Source organism: Hemicordylus capensis, chromosome 4 (genome assembly GCF_027244095.1).
Source record: "Hemicordylus capensis ecotype Gifberg chromosome 4, rHemCap1.1.pri, whole genome shotgun sequence".
Taxonomy (NCBI): domain Eukaryota; kingdom Metazoa; phylum Chordata; class Lepidosauria; order Squamata; family Cordylidae; genus Hemicordylus; species Hemicordylus capensis.
The window spans coordinates 122,589,300-122,607,826 of record NC_069660.1 but is presented as its reverse complement, the minus strand read 5'-3'; the positions used below and the strand labels follow the sequence as shown (position 1 = coordinate 122,607,826).

The following is an 18,527-nucleotide window of genomic DNA, read 5'->3' as shown; positions in this document are numbered from 1 at the left end:
GTCCCAGTAAAGCTCAAAAGCACACAAAATGCCCTGCGAATGTGATTTTAGCTCTGGAGGTCTCACTACAACCTCTGACTTGTACACACTTTCAAGCTGAGGCTGAAGTGAGTGGAAACAGAATCCAAGAGGAGCTGAGGGTAGGCAGCCTAAGTGGATGTCTCAACTGTCACTTGGTGGTTCTCTTTTGTGGCTAGAGTTCATGGTGTCACACAAAAACCCTGGACATATCTACAGACAGATTTTCAATTAATCTAAGTCCTTGTCCATGGGGAACTGCAGTTCTGTGGAGAGCAGCACTAATGAAGCTCATTGAGGATTTGCAGCACCTCCACCGAACTCCAATTCCCAGGACTCTTTCTCTTTGGGAATGCCATGGTAGTGAAATCAGTATAAAACTAATCTCTCTTGTGGTATAAAGATCCCCATCGTGACCTCTGAAATGAGCCAAGATATTCTGCAAAACAGCCTGGAACGCCTTGCTTGTGTAGGTAGAGGTTGTTATTACAGGCTAACACTGAAACAATCTCCAACATGTTTACTATCCTATGCAATCTCTGACATGCTTACAATCCCATGCATGTTTACTCAGAAATAAGTCCTACTGTGTTCAGTGGGGCTTATTCCCAGGCAGGTAGGCATAGAATTGCAGCATGAACCTTGATTGTGTAAACAAATCCTTAGAATGAATATCTCATGTCAAGCAGCTCCTTATTAGTGTAGTATGTGAATAAAAGAATATGCAGTATTTACATATGCAAGAAAGCTATTCTTCTTAACTACAGAGCAATTTTATGAAAACACACTTGATTCATTCGTGTAGCGCTGTACTCACAGTAATAACACAGTTTGTCTCTTCTACTAATCAAAAAGTTGGAAAGAACAATGTTTTTTCTAATGTGCAGATTAAATGTGAGCTCTTGCCATACAACCAGACATTTCCAGTTCAAGAAAACTGGCATTAAAGACAGATCTCAGCACTGAGCTAATCACCCAGCTATCCTCAATGTAACTGCTTTCAGGGTCAACATAACATCTCACTATTCAAAATATGTGAAGTTGTCAAATGCTGGGTGCTGACATTTGGTTTTCAGGATACAGTAGGGCTCTGAGGAATAGGCAGTCCAGTAATAACTGCAGCCAAGACCACTCCATAGCATTCCAGGTGTAACTCCATCAAAACCCATGCATAATTGCATCCTGCACTACTGGTCAAGGCTGATGGTGAAATGGAAAGGAGATGGATTAGAAGGGTTAAAATTTGACCACCTTTGGCAGAAACCACTTCCATGATATGCCACTATGGAGTGGGGTGTGTAGCAGTGTTCCCTCTAAGAGGGATTTTCAGATGTTGTTGACTACAACCCCCAGAATCCCCAGCTGCAATGGCTTTTGCTTGGGGATTCCGGGAGTTGTAGTCAATAACATCTGGGGATCCCTGATAGAAAGAACAGTGGTGTGTAGCTGAAAATGTGCAATCTGGTATGCAGATATAACCATGTTGACTTCTGCCATTCTATTTTGCCCAAAGGGGCCACAACATGGGTGCAGTTAGGAAGATTGTAACCATCTCCCCACAGCTTGTCTTCCCTCAGCAACAGTAGCTCATGCTGCCTTGCAGGCAAGGATGGTGTGTGTGTGTGTGTGTGTGTGTGTGTGTGTGTGTGTAAGCACTAGCATTTTTACAAGTTCATTAGTGAGCAGCAGTGTCATCCTTAACCACAAGGTAGTGGTTTATGTAGTGCATTGAACAACTATCCAAGGTCTAATATGTCAAGTGACCTGTTCAGCAGCAGGAGAAATTGTCCAGCAGTCTATCAGAAAGCAAATGGCAGGGGTGGACCAGACAATAATGCAATAAATATACATGCTGAGGCCGTTCTTATGCCCAGCCTGGGTTAGGCGGCACGTGAGAACCGCTGGGATGGGGTCCAATCCCTGTGAGCCAGTGCTGCCTAGCCCGGCTGCTAGCCAAGATTAAGGGAGCAAGCTCTCCCTTAACCTGGACTACTTGCTTGTGTGTGAGCTCAGGCTCCTTCCAGCCTGGCCACACACAGAGGTAGGCGCCTATAGTGCCCGTCTCTTGGAGGAATGTGAACGGCCCCACTAACCAACTCTAGTCACAGTTAACAACTAGTGGCCCCAGACAGGGGATGTGTATCCCTATCCCTATCCAAAGATGCATCCAGCCAGTTTAGTGGGTCAGTGAGTATAGCTAAATGGAGGAAGATATGTGTGCAACTGCATCCACTGGCTATGTACATGGAAGGCTTCTAGGGAATTTCTAACAGAACTTTGCTTTACAGTTTGGGAGGTAATAGGATTCTTCCCCACCCAGGGAATCTTGGGAGCTGTAGTTCTGTGAGGGAAGCTACAAAATTTATAACTGAATTCTCAATTCCTCATCAAATTACAATTCCCAGGATTCTTTTGGGGGGAGTCATGACAATCTAAACAGTATAGAACTGACACACACATATTTATGATATAGAGAATCATACAGGGAGTGCTTTCTCATGATCCGTGAGAAGGGCTCGAAGGGGCGAGGGGAGGAAACCTCAAAAGCTTACCTCCCCCACAGACAATCCTTTTCTTGTTGCCGGCTTCTGCTGGTAGATTGAAGGATCAGGGTGGCGGGATGCGTTGCCCCACCCCTGGAACTTCCATGATGCACCATGCAAGGGCACGATGCATTATGGGGATCCTCCTCCCCTCCTCAAAGCCAGCCAAGAGCCCCGCAATCTGCCAGCCCCAGCCTGACCTGGCAGACCATCAGTAAAACGGGATTAGGAGAGTGCTCACTCTCCTGACCCCATTTAAGAGGGTGGCCCTGGAAGCGGGTTTGCCACTGAGCTCAGGCACGATCCTGGCAGCACACACACATAGGCAAAACTGGGCTGGGCTTCCTTAGCCTGGTTTTGCTTGCATGAGTGAATAGCTTCGATATATTCATGGTAGGAAGGTCACTGCTGCAGATTCGTCAGCGCGCGCACACACACACGACTGCAACTTGCAAAGTTTCACTGATGATATCTGGGAGCACCAATAAATATGAAAGAGAAGAAAAACTAAGCATCTATACATTTATAGCCTTTTGTTAGTGGGAATCTCTAACGGAGCCTCTGGTTGCAACCATGAATCCCAGACAGGGAGACGATGACTCAAAGACATGGTTTCACTAATGAAAGCTGAATCCTAGCCAAAAGCATGATTTTAATTTGGTTTTAAATAAATTGGAATCTTCAAGAGAGCAAGGGTTCTTTTGCCAATAATGGCAGCAGAGGCCCAGTGAAACCACCTATTCTCAATCCATAGCCAGCAATGAGAAGGCACCTTTAAACACAAGGGGCTGCCATGCTGATCGCCAAGATGAAGCCTCCAGAACAGGGCATTCTGACCTGCTATGACTACAATTCCCCACACCTCTGATAACAACAAGACAGAGGTTACTTACCACCTCCAAGGATTTATCCAAGGATTAGATGGTTTGCAAAGCACAATGGAAGGGATTAGAGTTGCTATAGAAACCATACATTCATTGACTACTTCTGTGTTATCTGCATAATATACCTCGAAACATGCTGACCCTATATGAACTAACCCAATTTTTTGTTTTAAGGCAGACATTTAAAAAACCCTAGATTTTACCGGTACAAAATAAACAACACAGTATCAGGGGAAATGAAAAAATTTAAAATTACAACACTGGGGGAAAGAAGCGTGTAAAAAATCTATAAACATAGGTATATACAAACGTATCCATACAGAAAACTGTGTGTCAAAAAGACTAAAAATAACATACTTGAAAGGCATATTCAGGCTAGCTAGTTATGCACAAGGCATTCGGTAGAGGCATGTTTCTTTAAAGTAACTAAGGAAACAGAAGTTATTCTGCCTTCATTTGCTCCCTGACATCCAAAGGCAGAGTCTCAAACAAGGCGTCCTCAACCACCAGGCCGACCTTTTTTAGAGCTCCACACTCGCCAAGCTCTGGTGGGAGAAATTCCAGGTGGTTTCCTTTAATATCCAAGTAGGATAACAGTACCAGATTCCCAATTTTAGGGGAGAGAACGGACAAGTTGTTCTTCCCAATCTTCAATGTCTTGAGCTTTTTGCAAAAGTATAGCTCATCTGGCACACTCTCCACTTTGTTGCACGTGATTGAAAAATACTGTAAACTTTGGAGCACTCCAATTTCAGGGGGAATGAATCGGATGTCATTGTAAGACAAGTCTAAGTATCTGATTTTGTTGCAAAGGAAGAGGTGGGACGGGAGCACCTCTATCTTGTTGTGACTAAAAGAAAGCCGTTCCAGACTGGTAAGCTTCTTGATGTGCTCAGGGATATAGGTTATACTGTTGTGCCATAGCTTTAGGATTGTAAGTTTTCTAAGGTGCTGAAAGCTAACAATTTCCTCTATCGATTTGAGATTGTTTTCCTTTAAGTCTAATTCCTGGAGGCTAACAAGGCTGAAAACGGCATGGGGAATGCGCTCCAAGTCACAATGCACCAGCTCCAGCTCTGTCAAGTTGACCATTTTCTTGAGATTGTTAAGCATCACCAGTTTAGTGCCATCATTATGAATACACATTTTCTGAAGGTGACTTGAAACATCGACCACAGACTGTGGGACCTTGGATAGATTGCTTTTAATGTACAAGACTTTAAGGTTCTTAAGTTCTCGAAAAGACTCCAAGGTGATGTTTTTGGAAATGTCATGGCTCAAAGAACCAATTAAGGTCAGCTCTTCCAAATTTCTGAGTCCATACATCCAATGTGGCAGCTCTCTGAAGTCATCAAATTTGACATTCAAGACTTTCAGATGTTCTTTCAGAAACACCAAGGCCGCAATGTGTATTTTTGCTGAACATTGGTACAATGAGAGCTCCTGGAGATTGTCAAGTTGTGCAATGGTGGCTGGGATCATGACATTGTGAATGATTTCAAGTTTCAATGATTGAAGTTCCGTAATCTCAAATACTGTGTCAGGAAGTCCAGACAGCATAAACAGCTGCAGCTCCAGACGGTTATGAGCATTTGTCTGCAGTCTTTGCCTCAATTTATCGGCAGTCCACTCATTGTTTAGATTAAGCTGCTTCAGTTTGTTTTCACTGACCTCTGAGAGAAACACAGCAAACCTTTTGGAATAAAGTGGGTCGTACTGGTCTATCATGTGGAGCATAAAAGCAAAGTCATTTTTGACATCTGGGATGTCATCAATTCCAGTCTCTTGCCGGACATACTCAAAAGAGTACTCTTTTAGAGAGCGATGAAACAACCAATACAAAGTGTACAGACATGTGAGTCCATAGATACTTACAAAGCATAAATAGCAGAAAGAAAGTTTAGAGAACAGATGTGCCATGGTGTGATTGCAGGAAAAGTTCTTGTATCCCGTCATGTCTTGTATATCAACATTGCAATCTACTGTAAACTGAACTTTTGAAACAAGTGCACTGTTATAGGCAATAATGATAAGAAATTTAATCACTTTCAGCACTGTTTGGCGAACGTACATGGCATAAAGAAGATCACTCTCTTCAACGTGCAACCGGAACTTCTTCACTTTCTCAAACAATGCTTTGGCTTGTTCTCCTTCTTTTTTATCCAGTGCTCCTGGTGTCCCCTTATCCACAATTAACTTTTCAGGTATGGATCTCAAAGACTGAGTCTTGACCAAAGTTCCTTCTGGGCTGGGCTGGATGGTGTTTGACCTATTGGTGGTGTTCTTCCTGTTGTCCTTCTCTTCAGAGTCTTCTCCAGATACCTCCGACAAAGCCCTTGTTGTCCAAGGGGAGTCAAAGCACTTCCCCAAAATGGAAATAAAATGTTCAATCTTTGAACTTGACCCAGGGAATTTGAACCAGAAGTTGCTACACAGCATGAAGATCAGAGTGTGTATAAGGACAAGGTAAGGGAAGTATTTTGCATACCAATGCAGGGCCCGCTCATAGCACATTTGATTGATGAAGCTGTACTGCTGGAGGTCCAAGTCTGTCTTTAGGCCCTTCATTTCAACAGTGGCAGGAGGACTAGATGGCTTGGGCGGAAGAAATGGAGTTGCATTGGAGACTACATTTGACACATCAGGGGAGTGTGAGTAGTTTTGTGAAGGCTGGACTCTTTTTGGAAGGCATATGATCTTATCCTGCATAACCTGAAATGCATGCAAACAAAAAACAGGGTTAAAATATATAACTTGTAAGAACATGAATACAGTGGAGGAAAGTACATGTGTCCGGCCTCCAAGAAGCATTTCTGCCCATGAAGTACTTACCTTTGTAATAAGGATTATGCCACCTACAGGGCTATCATATGAGCTGGCATTTTATCTATTCATGTTGGAAGCAGACACCAATCGCAATGGACAGAGATACTCACAACACTGTAAATCTTTATTGCATGAATGAATATAGGTATATATGGTCTTTTAAAAAACTTTAATACATTTCATGAATGTATGTTTTACTGTAATATGTTGTGGGGTTCTTCTAGCCACTGTATAAAATAAACAAACCAATAAATAAATAAACAAACTGATAACTTTGCTCCCCTTCTAACTGAGCAAAGAGGTACCCTTTAAAGTGGTGATTCTCTTTATTTAGCAGAGGGAGAGCAAGTGGCCCTAACCATCCCCAGTACAGCATCACTCCAGTGGCTGTTGCCAGTTTTTGTCTTATGTTTCTTTTTTAGATTGTAAGCCCTTTGGGGGCAGGGAGCCATTTTATTTATTTGTATATATGTTAACTGCTTTGGGAACTTTTGTTGAAAAGCAGTATATAAATATTTGTGGTATAAACATATGCATTTTAAATCATATTTGTCAGTCTGCTCCATGAATACCAATATCAGGGGAGCAACAGCAGGAGAGAGGGCATGCCTTCATCTCTTGCCTGTGGGCCTCTCAGAAGCATCTGGTGGACCACTATGGGAAACAGAACGCTGGACTAGATAGGCCTTGGGCCTGATCCAGTAAGGTGCTTCTTAAGTTCTTCTCTCAATGGTTCAGAGCAGATTACAGTATTTTGTTGTTGCAAGGAGAGAAGGAACACAGTGAGGCTATTCCCACAATTGCCCAAAAGTGGGCTAAGGGAGCTCAGCCCCCTTAAACAAGGTTAACTTAGTGGTTGCTCCATTAACCTTGTTTTGTGCTCATGTGTAGTCACGGTGCGTGGCGACACATGTGTAGACCCCCGACAGAGAGGCTGCGAGCAGCCTCCCAGGCATGGGGCATTCTAGAACTTCCGGGGACTGCACGGCCCCCGCTATCAAATGTGTTAAATGCTTGCTCCCCCATGATAAGTTTCATTAAAATCGGCACTGTAGATGGCACCCAGATTCCACTCCCTGGAGAACTGGCCATAGAGAGCCAGGTATCTTAACTCCAGTTGTGCCCCTTTTCCTCTAAATTCTTCATCTGGAAGAAGCAGGCTGGGAGAAAAGTATAGGGCAAGCATTGATTTATTCAATATAAATATTTGTACCTGCCTTTCCACTGGCACAAGGTGGCTCATGAAAACACAATCAACACATCATAAAACAAGTTGTTCTAGTAAGAACTAATCTGCCTACTTTCCTTTCATTATCCCTACATCTGTACCAAATTTGGTCCAAATTGGTTCCCACTTGCACCTCAAACGTTCACATGTCCACCATCTTGAATCAGGGTGAATGACATCATTACAAACTGCGCCCTTGAACCATCCCTATGTGTCCCTACACCTGTAGCAAATTGGTTCAAATCAATTAGGCAGTTCACAAGCTAGCTCACTTGTGCTTCAAATGGTCACACATCTGCCATCTTGAATTGGGGTGGATCTCATCATCATAAATTACACCATTGAGGTGTCCCTATGTGTCCCTACAACTGTACCAAATTTAATTCAAATTGGTTAGACCAGTGATTCTCAAACTTGGGTCCTCAGGTGTTATTGGACTCCCATAATCCCCAACCAAAGGCCACTGAGGCTGGGGATTATGGGAGTTGAAGTCCAATAACACCTGAGGACCCAAGTTTGAGAATCCCTGGGTTAGACAGTCCACAAGTTAGCCCACTTGCGCTTCAAACATTTACGCATCTGCCATCTTGAATTGAGGTGGATGACATCATCACAAACTATGCCACTGAGGTGTTCCTATATATCCCTACAGTTGTAGTGGGGAGTGTTTGTCCAAGAACTGGGGAGTGTTTTGTGTCCCTACACCTAGGAAATTGGTTCAAATCGGTTAGACAGTTCACAAGCTAGCCCACTTGTGCTTCAAATGTTCACGCGTCTGCCATCTTGAATTGGAGTAGATGACTTCATCACAAACTATGCTGTTGAGGTGTCCCTATGTGTCCTTACAACTGTACCAAATTTGGTTCATATTGGTCCAGGCATTGCAAAGTTGATCACACACACACACACACACACACACACACACACACACACACACACACACTGCTGGGTGATCTCATAAGCCTAATGGAAAGTAGGTTAACAAAACAATTAAAAAGATAAAACCACAGTTAATAACAATCAATTAAATCAATTACAACAGCAGGGATAAAAACAGCTGCTAGGCAAGTTGAAAGCCTGCTGAAACAAATGCATTTGAACACCACTGAGGAAAGTCAACAAAGCTGAGTGGGGGAGGCAAAATAAGATTCCCTAGGGAAGGAGTTTTAAACTCTGGGCATGACCACAGAAAAGGCTGTATTCCCACGGTCCAACCAAATCCACTTCAGATGTTGGTGAGATATTGACTTCTTCAGCATATCTTAACATATGGGCAGGTTCATATGAGAGAAGACTAGGGGTGTGCACAAAACTGGAGAACCTGGTTCAGCTCAAGTAGAACCAGACTCAAACTGAACCAGATCCAGTCCAGTTCTGTGCACACTGGAGCTGAGCCCGGTCTGGCTCTAGTCAGAATTGGTTTGGGCCCGGCTTGGGGGAGGGGAAAAAAGTTAAACAAAAATGGCAGACATACTGCCTTTGCTGGTCTCCAGGGGTGTGTGTGTGTGTGTGTGTGTGTGTGTGTGTGTGCTATCACAGCCACAGATGTGTGTGTGTGTCCTGATGTTCCCCCTCCACTGTGCCCCCAGTCACTCCTAATTTTCCCCTCTGCTGGGCCCCCAAGACTATTCTTCAGATATTGGCCCCCTTTGGGGCCATTTTTGGCCCGCCTCTCTGCCATTTTGGAGGCCCAATGGTCATATGCACGGCAGCTTCCAAAGTAGCCTCTGCCACCGCAGAGAGGCCTGTTACAGGCCAAAAATGGCCCGTAAGGAGCCAAAAATGAATAGGGGTGGGGGGACAGCAAGAACCCCCCCCGCAGCCCAGCAATGGTGGTAAGTCCGCCATTTTTGTTCTTAAAGGAAAAGAAACCACCCCAAACCGGTCCTGAACCAGACTGGTGGGTTTGGCTCAACTTTGAGCTGAACCAGGTCCAGTCCGGCTTGAGGGCAAGCCCTTGAGATGGACCAGTTTGATGTCAGACCGGTCCGAGGTCGAGCCAGTTTGTACATCCCTAGAGAAGACTATTCTTCAGATATCCCACTCCCAAACTGTTTAGGGCTGTAAAGATGAACTAGAATATATCCTAGAAGCTTAGCAACTAGGATGCAGCCACCATGCATTTTCCTTCCTCTTAGTCACAATGACCATGTGGGTGCTGTAGCACTACAGGCAGCCACACAACTATAATCAGGGGCACAAACTAATGTTAGTCTATTCTAGGGATGTGCTATTGGATGTGTCCATATTCTAGGGATGTGCTATTGGATGTGCAGGGATGTGTCTATTCTAGGTATTCTATTCGTGTGTGAATCTATTTGTGCTGAAATCTGTGTGATTCACGTGATTGTAATGCAAATCAAATCACCTTTAAAATAAAAGGGCTGATTTGCATTAGAATCAGATTGGCCCCAATTTGACGCAAATCAGTTCATGTTTTTCAAGCAGACATTTTGGCAGGCTTTCCCTCCTTGCTGATTGGTTTTCTGGCACTGGCCTCCGATTGGCTTTAGATCTCCTTGTTTCTTGCTTGGCTTGTTGCCATTCAAATGTGTTGACATGGGCAACTGTACCCCCACTGACTGCGGGGAGGGAGGAGGTGGGGACAAAAACGAAGGGAATTTTAAAAATGTTTTCAAAGAGCATGGGAGTCAGAGAGAGCCATTAGTGCACCCTTGAGGAGGACACATCAGGAGAGGAGGAAGGAAGGAATCAAGGAAGATTTGATTTTGTGGTTTTCTTTTCTCTGCATTGAATATAATACGTTGTGCTATAGCTGCTATTATTAACTATCTGGTTTTGCTGGATTGACAACAGCAGAACTTGGGTGCTTGCCTTCCTTCTTTTGAGTTGTAGTTTGGTTTGTGTTATGGCATTGGACAGTGGCAGCTCAGCACTTTCTCACGCTCTCTCTGTAATATTTTAATGGTGATTTCTGTTGAGATGATGAGCTCCATGTCTGGCCTTGAGAGACTAAAAGTAACTTGTGCTTCACTCACTGCTCTGCTCTGTAGTCTACACTCCACACTGCAAGGTATACTCACTCGGTCAAAATGTGGCTGCAGACATCACTGTAGTTGAGCTTATGACTATGCCCTACCACAAAACCCACTTTGGTGTCCATAGGACCTACCCATGGGGAATAATGGGGTTGTTCCCTATGGGCGAATCATGAATTTTCGAATCACTTTGTTGAACCGGCCAGCACTGGCCGGCTGGTTCAACAAACTGATTCAAATTTTTGTTATTTGATTCAAGGTTAAATTTAATCACAAATAATGATTTGTGCAAACCTCTAGTCAAGTCTTTTCCTTCAGTGGGAGTTTGGAATAGTTTATGTAGGGCTCCCAGGCCATTTCCTAATCTTCCTGGAGATGTTTTATATCAGGCACTTTAGATACCCAATGGATGAATGAATGAATGAATGAATAAATGAATGAATGCATATTCAGACCTGCGTAGTTTCAGCAGCAGAGCTGCACGGTGTGCCTTCAGGGCACTCTCTATGCCAAGCTGCCAGCTACAAGGAACAACCATAACACATCATTACCTGCTGGCAACAACTATGCTAACAGCCACACAGACCAATGACTCGATGTCTTTTCCAGGCTACTATGTCCAAGACAAATGGGACAACCTTGCCAAGAAACAAGGCCACACAAGAGGATGAGAAGCTAGTTGTAGCAGAGATATTGCATCAAGAAACTCTCTGTGCCAGTGCTTGAATTTAGCCAGTCCCCTAGAAAAGAAGGGTTTCAGTCCCTAGTAGAGTTAATCCAGTGTTTCTGAGCATTGTGCAACCCACAATTTTCCTGCCATGCACAACTGCATGAGTTGCTTGAGGCAACCCGAGTGGTTTCACCTCTCATATGTCTAACAGGAAACCAAATACTTTGCAGGATTCTGCCCTCTAAATTAAATATTTAGTATGATGATCAATAACAGTGACACTTCAGAAGATGCATTGGATCAGCTATTGGCATTATAAGTGACTGCAGATTTATGCCAGCTGAACAATCCAATTTATTTCAGAGGAGGATGCAGCCTGCTAGCTAGCAATGGAGTTTCTTAACCTGCAATAAGCAGGAATGCAGAGATTTGCATTTTCACATGCCTCAGCTGCATTCACTTTTTAAGTGTGCTGATTTCAGCAAAAAAAGAAACAAGGAAAAGAAACTGCACAAACAAAAGACCCTGGCTGCCACTATATAGCTTTGAATAAGATGAATTTTCAGTATATTCATGCAATAAGATTACTATATAATGGATATCAACATCTGTGATGGGCATACACTTCCGACAGACAGACAATTTGGTGGTGGAAGAAGAGGGAACTGTTAGGCCTGGTGTTTGGAGGCAAGCTAATGATGGAGCTAGACAGGCAGTCAAGCAGGTAAACTAGGATGGGCAGTCTGAGAGCAGCTCAGTCTGTCCCTGAGTGATATCTGTCAGATGAAGAAGCCAGGCCAGTCAGCAGCTTTTATAGGACCCGGTAGTAGAATCCTATTGGCTCCTGGTGTCACGTGACACCTGTGAGATGACAGCTTCAATACCACCATCTGGCCATTCACAACTGTGATGCCCACACACAGAATGCTGGCCAGCAAGTTCCTCCTCTGGAAATCATGGTGGTGAATCTGGGTCCCTGGATGAAGATCCCTGGCACCGTGCAAGAATAAGTGATATGGTGGGGTGGGATGTATCCATGAATTTCCTTTAAAGGATTTCCAGCTCTGGCTGATTTTCTTAGCAGTATTGTTAGATCTTCCTATTCCGCTCCCCGTAAACCCATGCAAACATTTTCTCCCAACATTTCCCCTACAAGTTAAAGTTCAGACTCAGCTGGTAAACAGCATGCAAGGGGGATGGGATTGTGGTAAATGCACATATTGACTGGGATAGGTCTAAAGTACAAATGTTAGATGGAAACACAAGTTGGCCCATGACCAACTATAAATATAGGTTTATAGAGGCAAGAATTTCATACTTGCACTCTTTTCTGACTGCCAGTTCAGGGGAAGACAGATAGATCTTCTGAATGCAGTGTGGGGGAGAATATGAACAGTTCATGCCATATATAGCATGAAGGTACTGTTTATAGAACCCAATTAAAAATAATTTGTTATGCCCAAGATCTTTTATGCTTATCCATTCTTATCTCATAGAAATCAATCTTCGGTGAAGGCAGGGAGAAACTCATGAATATTGTGGAGAGGTATGCTTCTTCCCCAGGACATAGGGAAAAGCAATCAGCCAAAGACACAGAGAAAAGGCAACAACTTTACTATTTTTTTCCTGTCGGTAGGAGAATCTATACTCTTGCACTTTGGGGTGTATGTTCATACTCAAGAGGCAATGTGCTGCCACCCCCTCTCCACCCCCGACATCATAGAAGACTTCCTGCTTTGCTTAAACCATCATTTTCTTTGACATATGAACCAGGAACTGTGATTGGAGTGCGTCTTTCAAACAAGGATCACAAACTAGGATCAAACCATGGTTTGCAATCCTGCTTTGTAGACAGTATTCAAAATCACAGTTTCTGGTTTGCTCTCTTATTGATATCAGATATCTTATTTAAACTTATTTAACAAGCCAGGAAGTCTTCTATGAAGCTGGGTGCACTAGAGGAAGAGGAAATGCTCAAGCTTGTGGTTTGGACCAGTAACGTGCCATATGAACTGAGCCAATAAGTCATATAATCAGTTTCAAAAACATCGAGGATCAGGCATACCCATGGCTAATCCCGTGTGTGGCAGCTCTCGCAAGAGTTCGTGAGCAGAAACACAATGGTGATTGGGCAGTGGAGACTCCATATGCAGATAGGGAGGAGGAGGCTGTGAGAGCAGAAGCACCATGGTGACTGGGCAGTGGAGATTCCATATGTAGATAGGGAGGAGGAGACTGTGGCACCATGGTGATTGGGCAGTGGGGATTCCACATGCAGATAGGGAGGAGGAGCCTGTGATGGTTAAGGTCAGTTGGAATGCAACTGTTACTGGTTGGAAGATGTTCTTGATTGTAGAAGAGAATAATATATATATTCTTCTCCTCTACAATCAAGAACATCTTCCAAGTAGTAACAGTTGGAATTAACAGTTTATAAATATATAAGAGGATAGTGGGCAGGGGTCTGTGAAGAGAGGGGCTATAAGGGAGGAAAGAGCCCCTTCAGAAAGAGGCTGCCGTTGTGTGAATTAGATGAGGAAACAAGATGAACAAGATCTGTTAACTCAGGAAGGGAGAGAGAGAGAGAGAGAAGGGAGGGGAAGAAAGACAGAGGGGAAGAGCGAGTGGAGGAGAGAGAAAGAAACAAGGGAGGGGAAGAGAGAAAGAAGCAAGGGCAAGAGATGGCGCCGAGCCTGTCAGTGGCCTGAGAGGAACGAGCGGCCATGGCGGCACCTATTGGCAGAAAGGAAGGGCCCAGTCAACCACTGCTGCTATTTGGGGCTACCGAGGCCATTGGCACAGGCAGGCAGGCAAGGAATGGGGCCGGGCCTGTCAGTGGCCCGAGGTGAATGAGCTGCCATGGCGGCGGCAGTGAGGAAGGGCCCAGTCAACCGCTGCTGCTGTTCCTGTGGGGAGGAGCGGGACTCGGGTGAGGGTGGGGAGGTCTCTGGGGATAGGGGGCTGCAGCCTGGCCAATAGGTGCCAGCAACACTGCAGCCATGACCAAGAGGGGTGAGGGGGATGGAAGCAACTGGATGGAGGACAAGGAGCAGGAGTGCGGCTCAGGTGAGGGTGGAGAGATCTCTGAGGTAAGATGGGCTGTGGCAGGGCGTGAGGGGAGCAATCAAGTACTAGCACGCAGATGCTCTGTGCGGGTTAAGCTAGTTATATATAGTCCCCATCCACACATAACATGGAACTGTGGGTCCAATGGACATACAGTTCTGCTCCTCACCCCCACCTTCCACATTTGGTTGTAATGGAGAGGAGGCTCTCTGCAGTTAGGGAGACTGCCAAGAAGAGGGGGAACTGGCTGTGCAGGCTTCCGTCTTGCATGAAGGACAGCCCGCACAGCTGATCACAGCAGGAGAGAGGAAGGAGCTTCCTCTCTCACTTCCCATTTCAGACAGCCCAGACTGCAGTTCCTCATCTGGCCACACTGCAGGCAGCTGGAAACCTCAAGTAGGAGTGGCAAAACTCACTATAACCCAAGGATTCAAACTGGAGTTTGTTGAGAAATATCTCGGGTCACTTTCCAGACAGGACTGGAGTTTCATGCATTTGGACATTCAGGTTTGGCAACCTCTGGCCCCTTTAACTCTGGTTTCCCATTACATGTCAATGGGGCCATATAAGACAGTTGGTAATGCACCAATGCAGCAGCTGTTTTAGGACTTAACAATGTGTTAAGCTCAACTCTTCACTGGCATAAAACCAATAGACAAGCATTTTAAATATGTGACTAAAAAGCGAATTTTCCAGTATAATGTATAAGATAAGCTACAGGCTCTATGTAACTGTAGAGGAAGGGGAAAGCACTATTCAGACATTATGGTATGCCTGTATTCAGATGTCTGTACCCTTGCATGTTTTTGTGAAAGTGATTGTCCTGTGCTCATTTAAAAAGTGGACCTGTGTAGAGGTCCCTCAAAAGGGTAGTACAGATAATAAGTGTACTGCTGTACCTGTGTACACTATACACAGAATGCATGAGTGTTAAGCATGACGTGTGAATGGGCTGCAGTAAAGCCAACTTCAAGCTGCTATCTCAAGGATAACACTGTGGTTCTATAATGCCCAGTACATTTTGGCAGAATGTCTCCATTGAATACAGCCCAGTTACAAATCTCCACAATTCTCTGAGTTCAACAGGATATTCTGCAGATTCCTCTCTTAAAACTCCAGACATTTTTGCAAAGTCTGCCATAAGTCCTGACACTCTGTTGCTGTTACAACCTCCAGCTAACCCTTAGGGGAAAATATCAGGGATGTGCACCAATCGGTGTTTTTTTTTTTAATTCTATCTGTGCCCAAAACAACCCCTGATTTGTTTTGTATCCAAATCTATCCCTTCCAAATCATCCTAGATTCTATTTGTATTTGCTTTGCTTTGGATTTGGACTGATTCAGGCCACTTAACAAGGGCCTAGGTGCACCAAATTTGGGTGGTGGGTAGGTCCCCATGGGTGCCACCTACCAGCCAAATTTCAAGGCAGTGGAACGCTTGGTTAATTTTTAATTAATTTCTTTAGTTTTTACTGATTTTGAACATTTCCACCATAGGAAAGAATGGGGAATCAAAGTTGCCATATCCTAACCCTAACATGGAACCCCAAATTTCATTTTTGTAAAAAAAGCTAAGCTCTAGCCCTTGTAGAAGTGGAGTTATGGAGCAAAATGTTCAGTCATTTTTCAAGTGTTTGGATTCTTTGGTGTATAATAACTTTTCCTCATAATGAATCCCTATGAGGATTCATTGCACACCTTCATTTATTCTGTTCATTTTGACTGTCACTGGACAGTGCCAACTGCCATGTGCCAACTACACCACCACCCCGCCGCCCTGCAAGGCAGTTGGGTACTCATTTTAATTTTTAGGAATATTGAAATGTTTAGATTCTTTGTTGTCCAATAACTTTTCCTCATAATGAGTCCCGTCTTTGTTTCTTCTGTTCATTTTGACTATCATTGGACAGTGCCAACTGCCAAGTGTCAACACTACACACACGCACACGCACACACACACACTAGGGTACTCAATTTATTTTTAGGTATTTTTGAAGTGTTTCGATTCTTTGGTGTCTTTATTACACACCTTCATTTCTTCTGTTCATTTTGACCCCACTGCTTTGCAGGTGGGGGTGGAGAATTAGAGGCATCCCATGTTCCAACTACCCCACAACCCACTGGGTACTCAGTTTATATTTTAGGCATTTTTGAGGTGTTTAGACTCTTTGGTGTGTAATGAATCCTCATAGGGATTCACTATGAGGAAAGGTTATTAGACACCAAAGAGCCTAAGCACTTGGGGAAAAAATCCTAGAACATAAACTGAGTAGTACCCCACTGCTTTGTGGGTGGGAGTGGGGTGTAGTTGGCACATGGCAGTTGACAGTTGGCACTGTCGAAAAGACAGTCAAAATGAAGAGAAGAAATGAATGTGTGTAATGAAGGGATTCATTGAGGGAAAGATATTATACAACAAAGAATCCAAACACTTGAAAGAGTGACCACACATTTTGCTCCATAACTCCACTTCTACAAGGGCTAGAGCTTAGCTTTTTTAAAAAATGAAAGCTGGGAATCCGGGGGAATGAATAGAAGGGATCCGAATCTCAAATCGATTTGAATCGAATCAGGAGCAATTCAATTTGTACCTGAATCTAGCCAATGGACCAGAGGGGTGATTTGTTTTGTCTCCAAATCACCCGAATCAGCTAGATTCAGGTACAAATCTATTTGTACCCCAATCAATTTGCACATCCCTAGAAAATGTTATACATTATTAGTCAAAAGGCACAGTTAAAGCTTTCCTTTTTGGGCTTTTGAGACCATGTATTAATTATACGGGTGTTCAATAAAACAAACAGGCTTATGCCATCTCTAAGAAAAATACAGGGAGGAAAAAATAACTCTAGAGACTGCCAAGTGGTAAACAGCAAAAATATTTTGTTTCCAAATAATCCAAGCTACTTAAGAAAATATCAAATAATAAATAATGGGGGGAAAGGAATGAAAACCTAGCATTAACTTGGCTTTGTCAAACTGTATCAAGTAAGAAAATACCAAGCTAAGATGCAGTGGACTGAGCTGCTTAATCATTCCCCTTTCCCCCTTTGGTTGTGGGACTCTGAAAATTCGGAGCTTACTCAACTTCTAAAAACATTGTAAGGTCTTTTAAGTGGAGTGAATTTTAGTGACTAGGCAAAACAGTCCACTTCCTTTTGTTTTTGTTTTTAAATCTTTTCATCTTGTATATGTATATAATACAATTTCTTTTATATTATTAACCCCTTCTCCATCCAAGGCCTCTATATCAATGTATTGTATATAAAGCCTTCAGTTATTGTCTGAGGAAATCTGATTCAGCCACCTTGCTGAAGTTAAGCAGGTCTGGGTCCGGTCAGTGGCCTGGATAGGTTACCACCTCATGGGCATCCGCAGGAACTTTCTGAAGGAGGGGGGCAAAGGGGTGTGTGTGCTCGCACGCACCAACTGAGGATACAGGTGAAACTCGGAAAATTAGAATATCGTGCAAAAGTCCATTAATTTCAGTAATGCAAATTAAAAGGTGAAACTGATATATGAGACAGACTCATTACATGCAAAGCGAGATAAGTCAAGCCTTAATTTGTTATAATTGTGATGATCATGTCGTACAGCTCATGAAAACCCCAAATCCACAATCCCAGAAAATTAGAATATTACATGGAACCAAGAAGACAAGGATTGTAGAATAGAACAATATCGGACCTCTGAAAAGTATAAGCATGCATATGTATTCAGTACTTGGTTTGGGCCCCTTTTGCAGCAATTACTGCCTCAATGCGGCGTGGCATGGATGCTATCAGCCTGTGGCACTGCTGAGGTGTTATGGAAGACCAGGATGCTTCATTAGCGGCCTTCAGCTCTTCTGCATTGTTTGGTCTCATGTCTCTCATCCTTCTCTTGGCAATGCCCCATAGATTCTCTATGGGGTCAGGTCAGGCGAGTTTGCTGGCCAATCAAGCACAGTACACTGTATACTTTTCGGAGGTCCGATATTGTTCTATTCTTCAATCCTTGTCTTCTTGGTTCCATGTAATATTCTAATTTTCTGGGATTGTGGATTTGGGGTTTTCATGAGCTGTACGCCATGATCATCACAATGATAACAAATTAAGGCTTGACTTATCTCGCTTTGCATGTAATGCGTCTGTCTCATATATCAGTTTCACCTTTTAATTTGCATTACTGAAATTAATGGACTTTTGCACAATATTCTAATTTTCCAAGTTTCACCTGTATCACACCATGCATTTGATGAAATGGGTGCTAACCCATGAAAAATAAATATTTAACACTAAAATAAACATGTTA

The 18,527-nt window shown here is 43.6% G+C and overlaps 1 protein-coding gene across 1 annotated transcript in view; it reads right to left on the bottom strand.

The window, feature by feature from the left end:
* Positions 1–3,672: 3,672 nt before the first annotated feature.
* LRRC8C (leucine rich repeat containing 8 VRAC subunit C) overlaps positions 3,673–18,527 on the bottom strand; it is a 54,550-nt gene continuing 39,695 nt past the window's right edge. Inside the window, exon 3 of the mRNA XM_053249105.1 lies at positions 3,673–6,157. Coding sequence (XP_053105080.1) covers positions 3,887–6,157 — 2,271 coding nt within the window. The 3' untranslated portion in view covers positions 3,673–3,886. The remainder of the gene's footprint in view (positions 6,158–18,527) is intronic.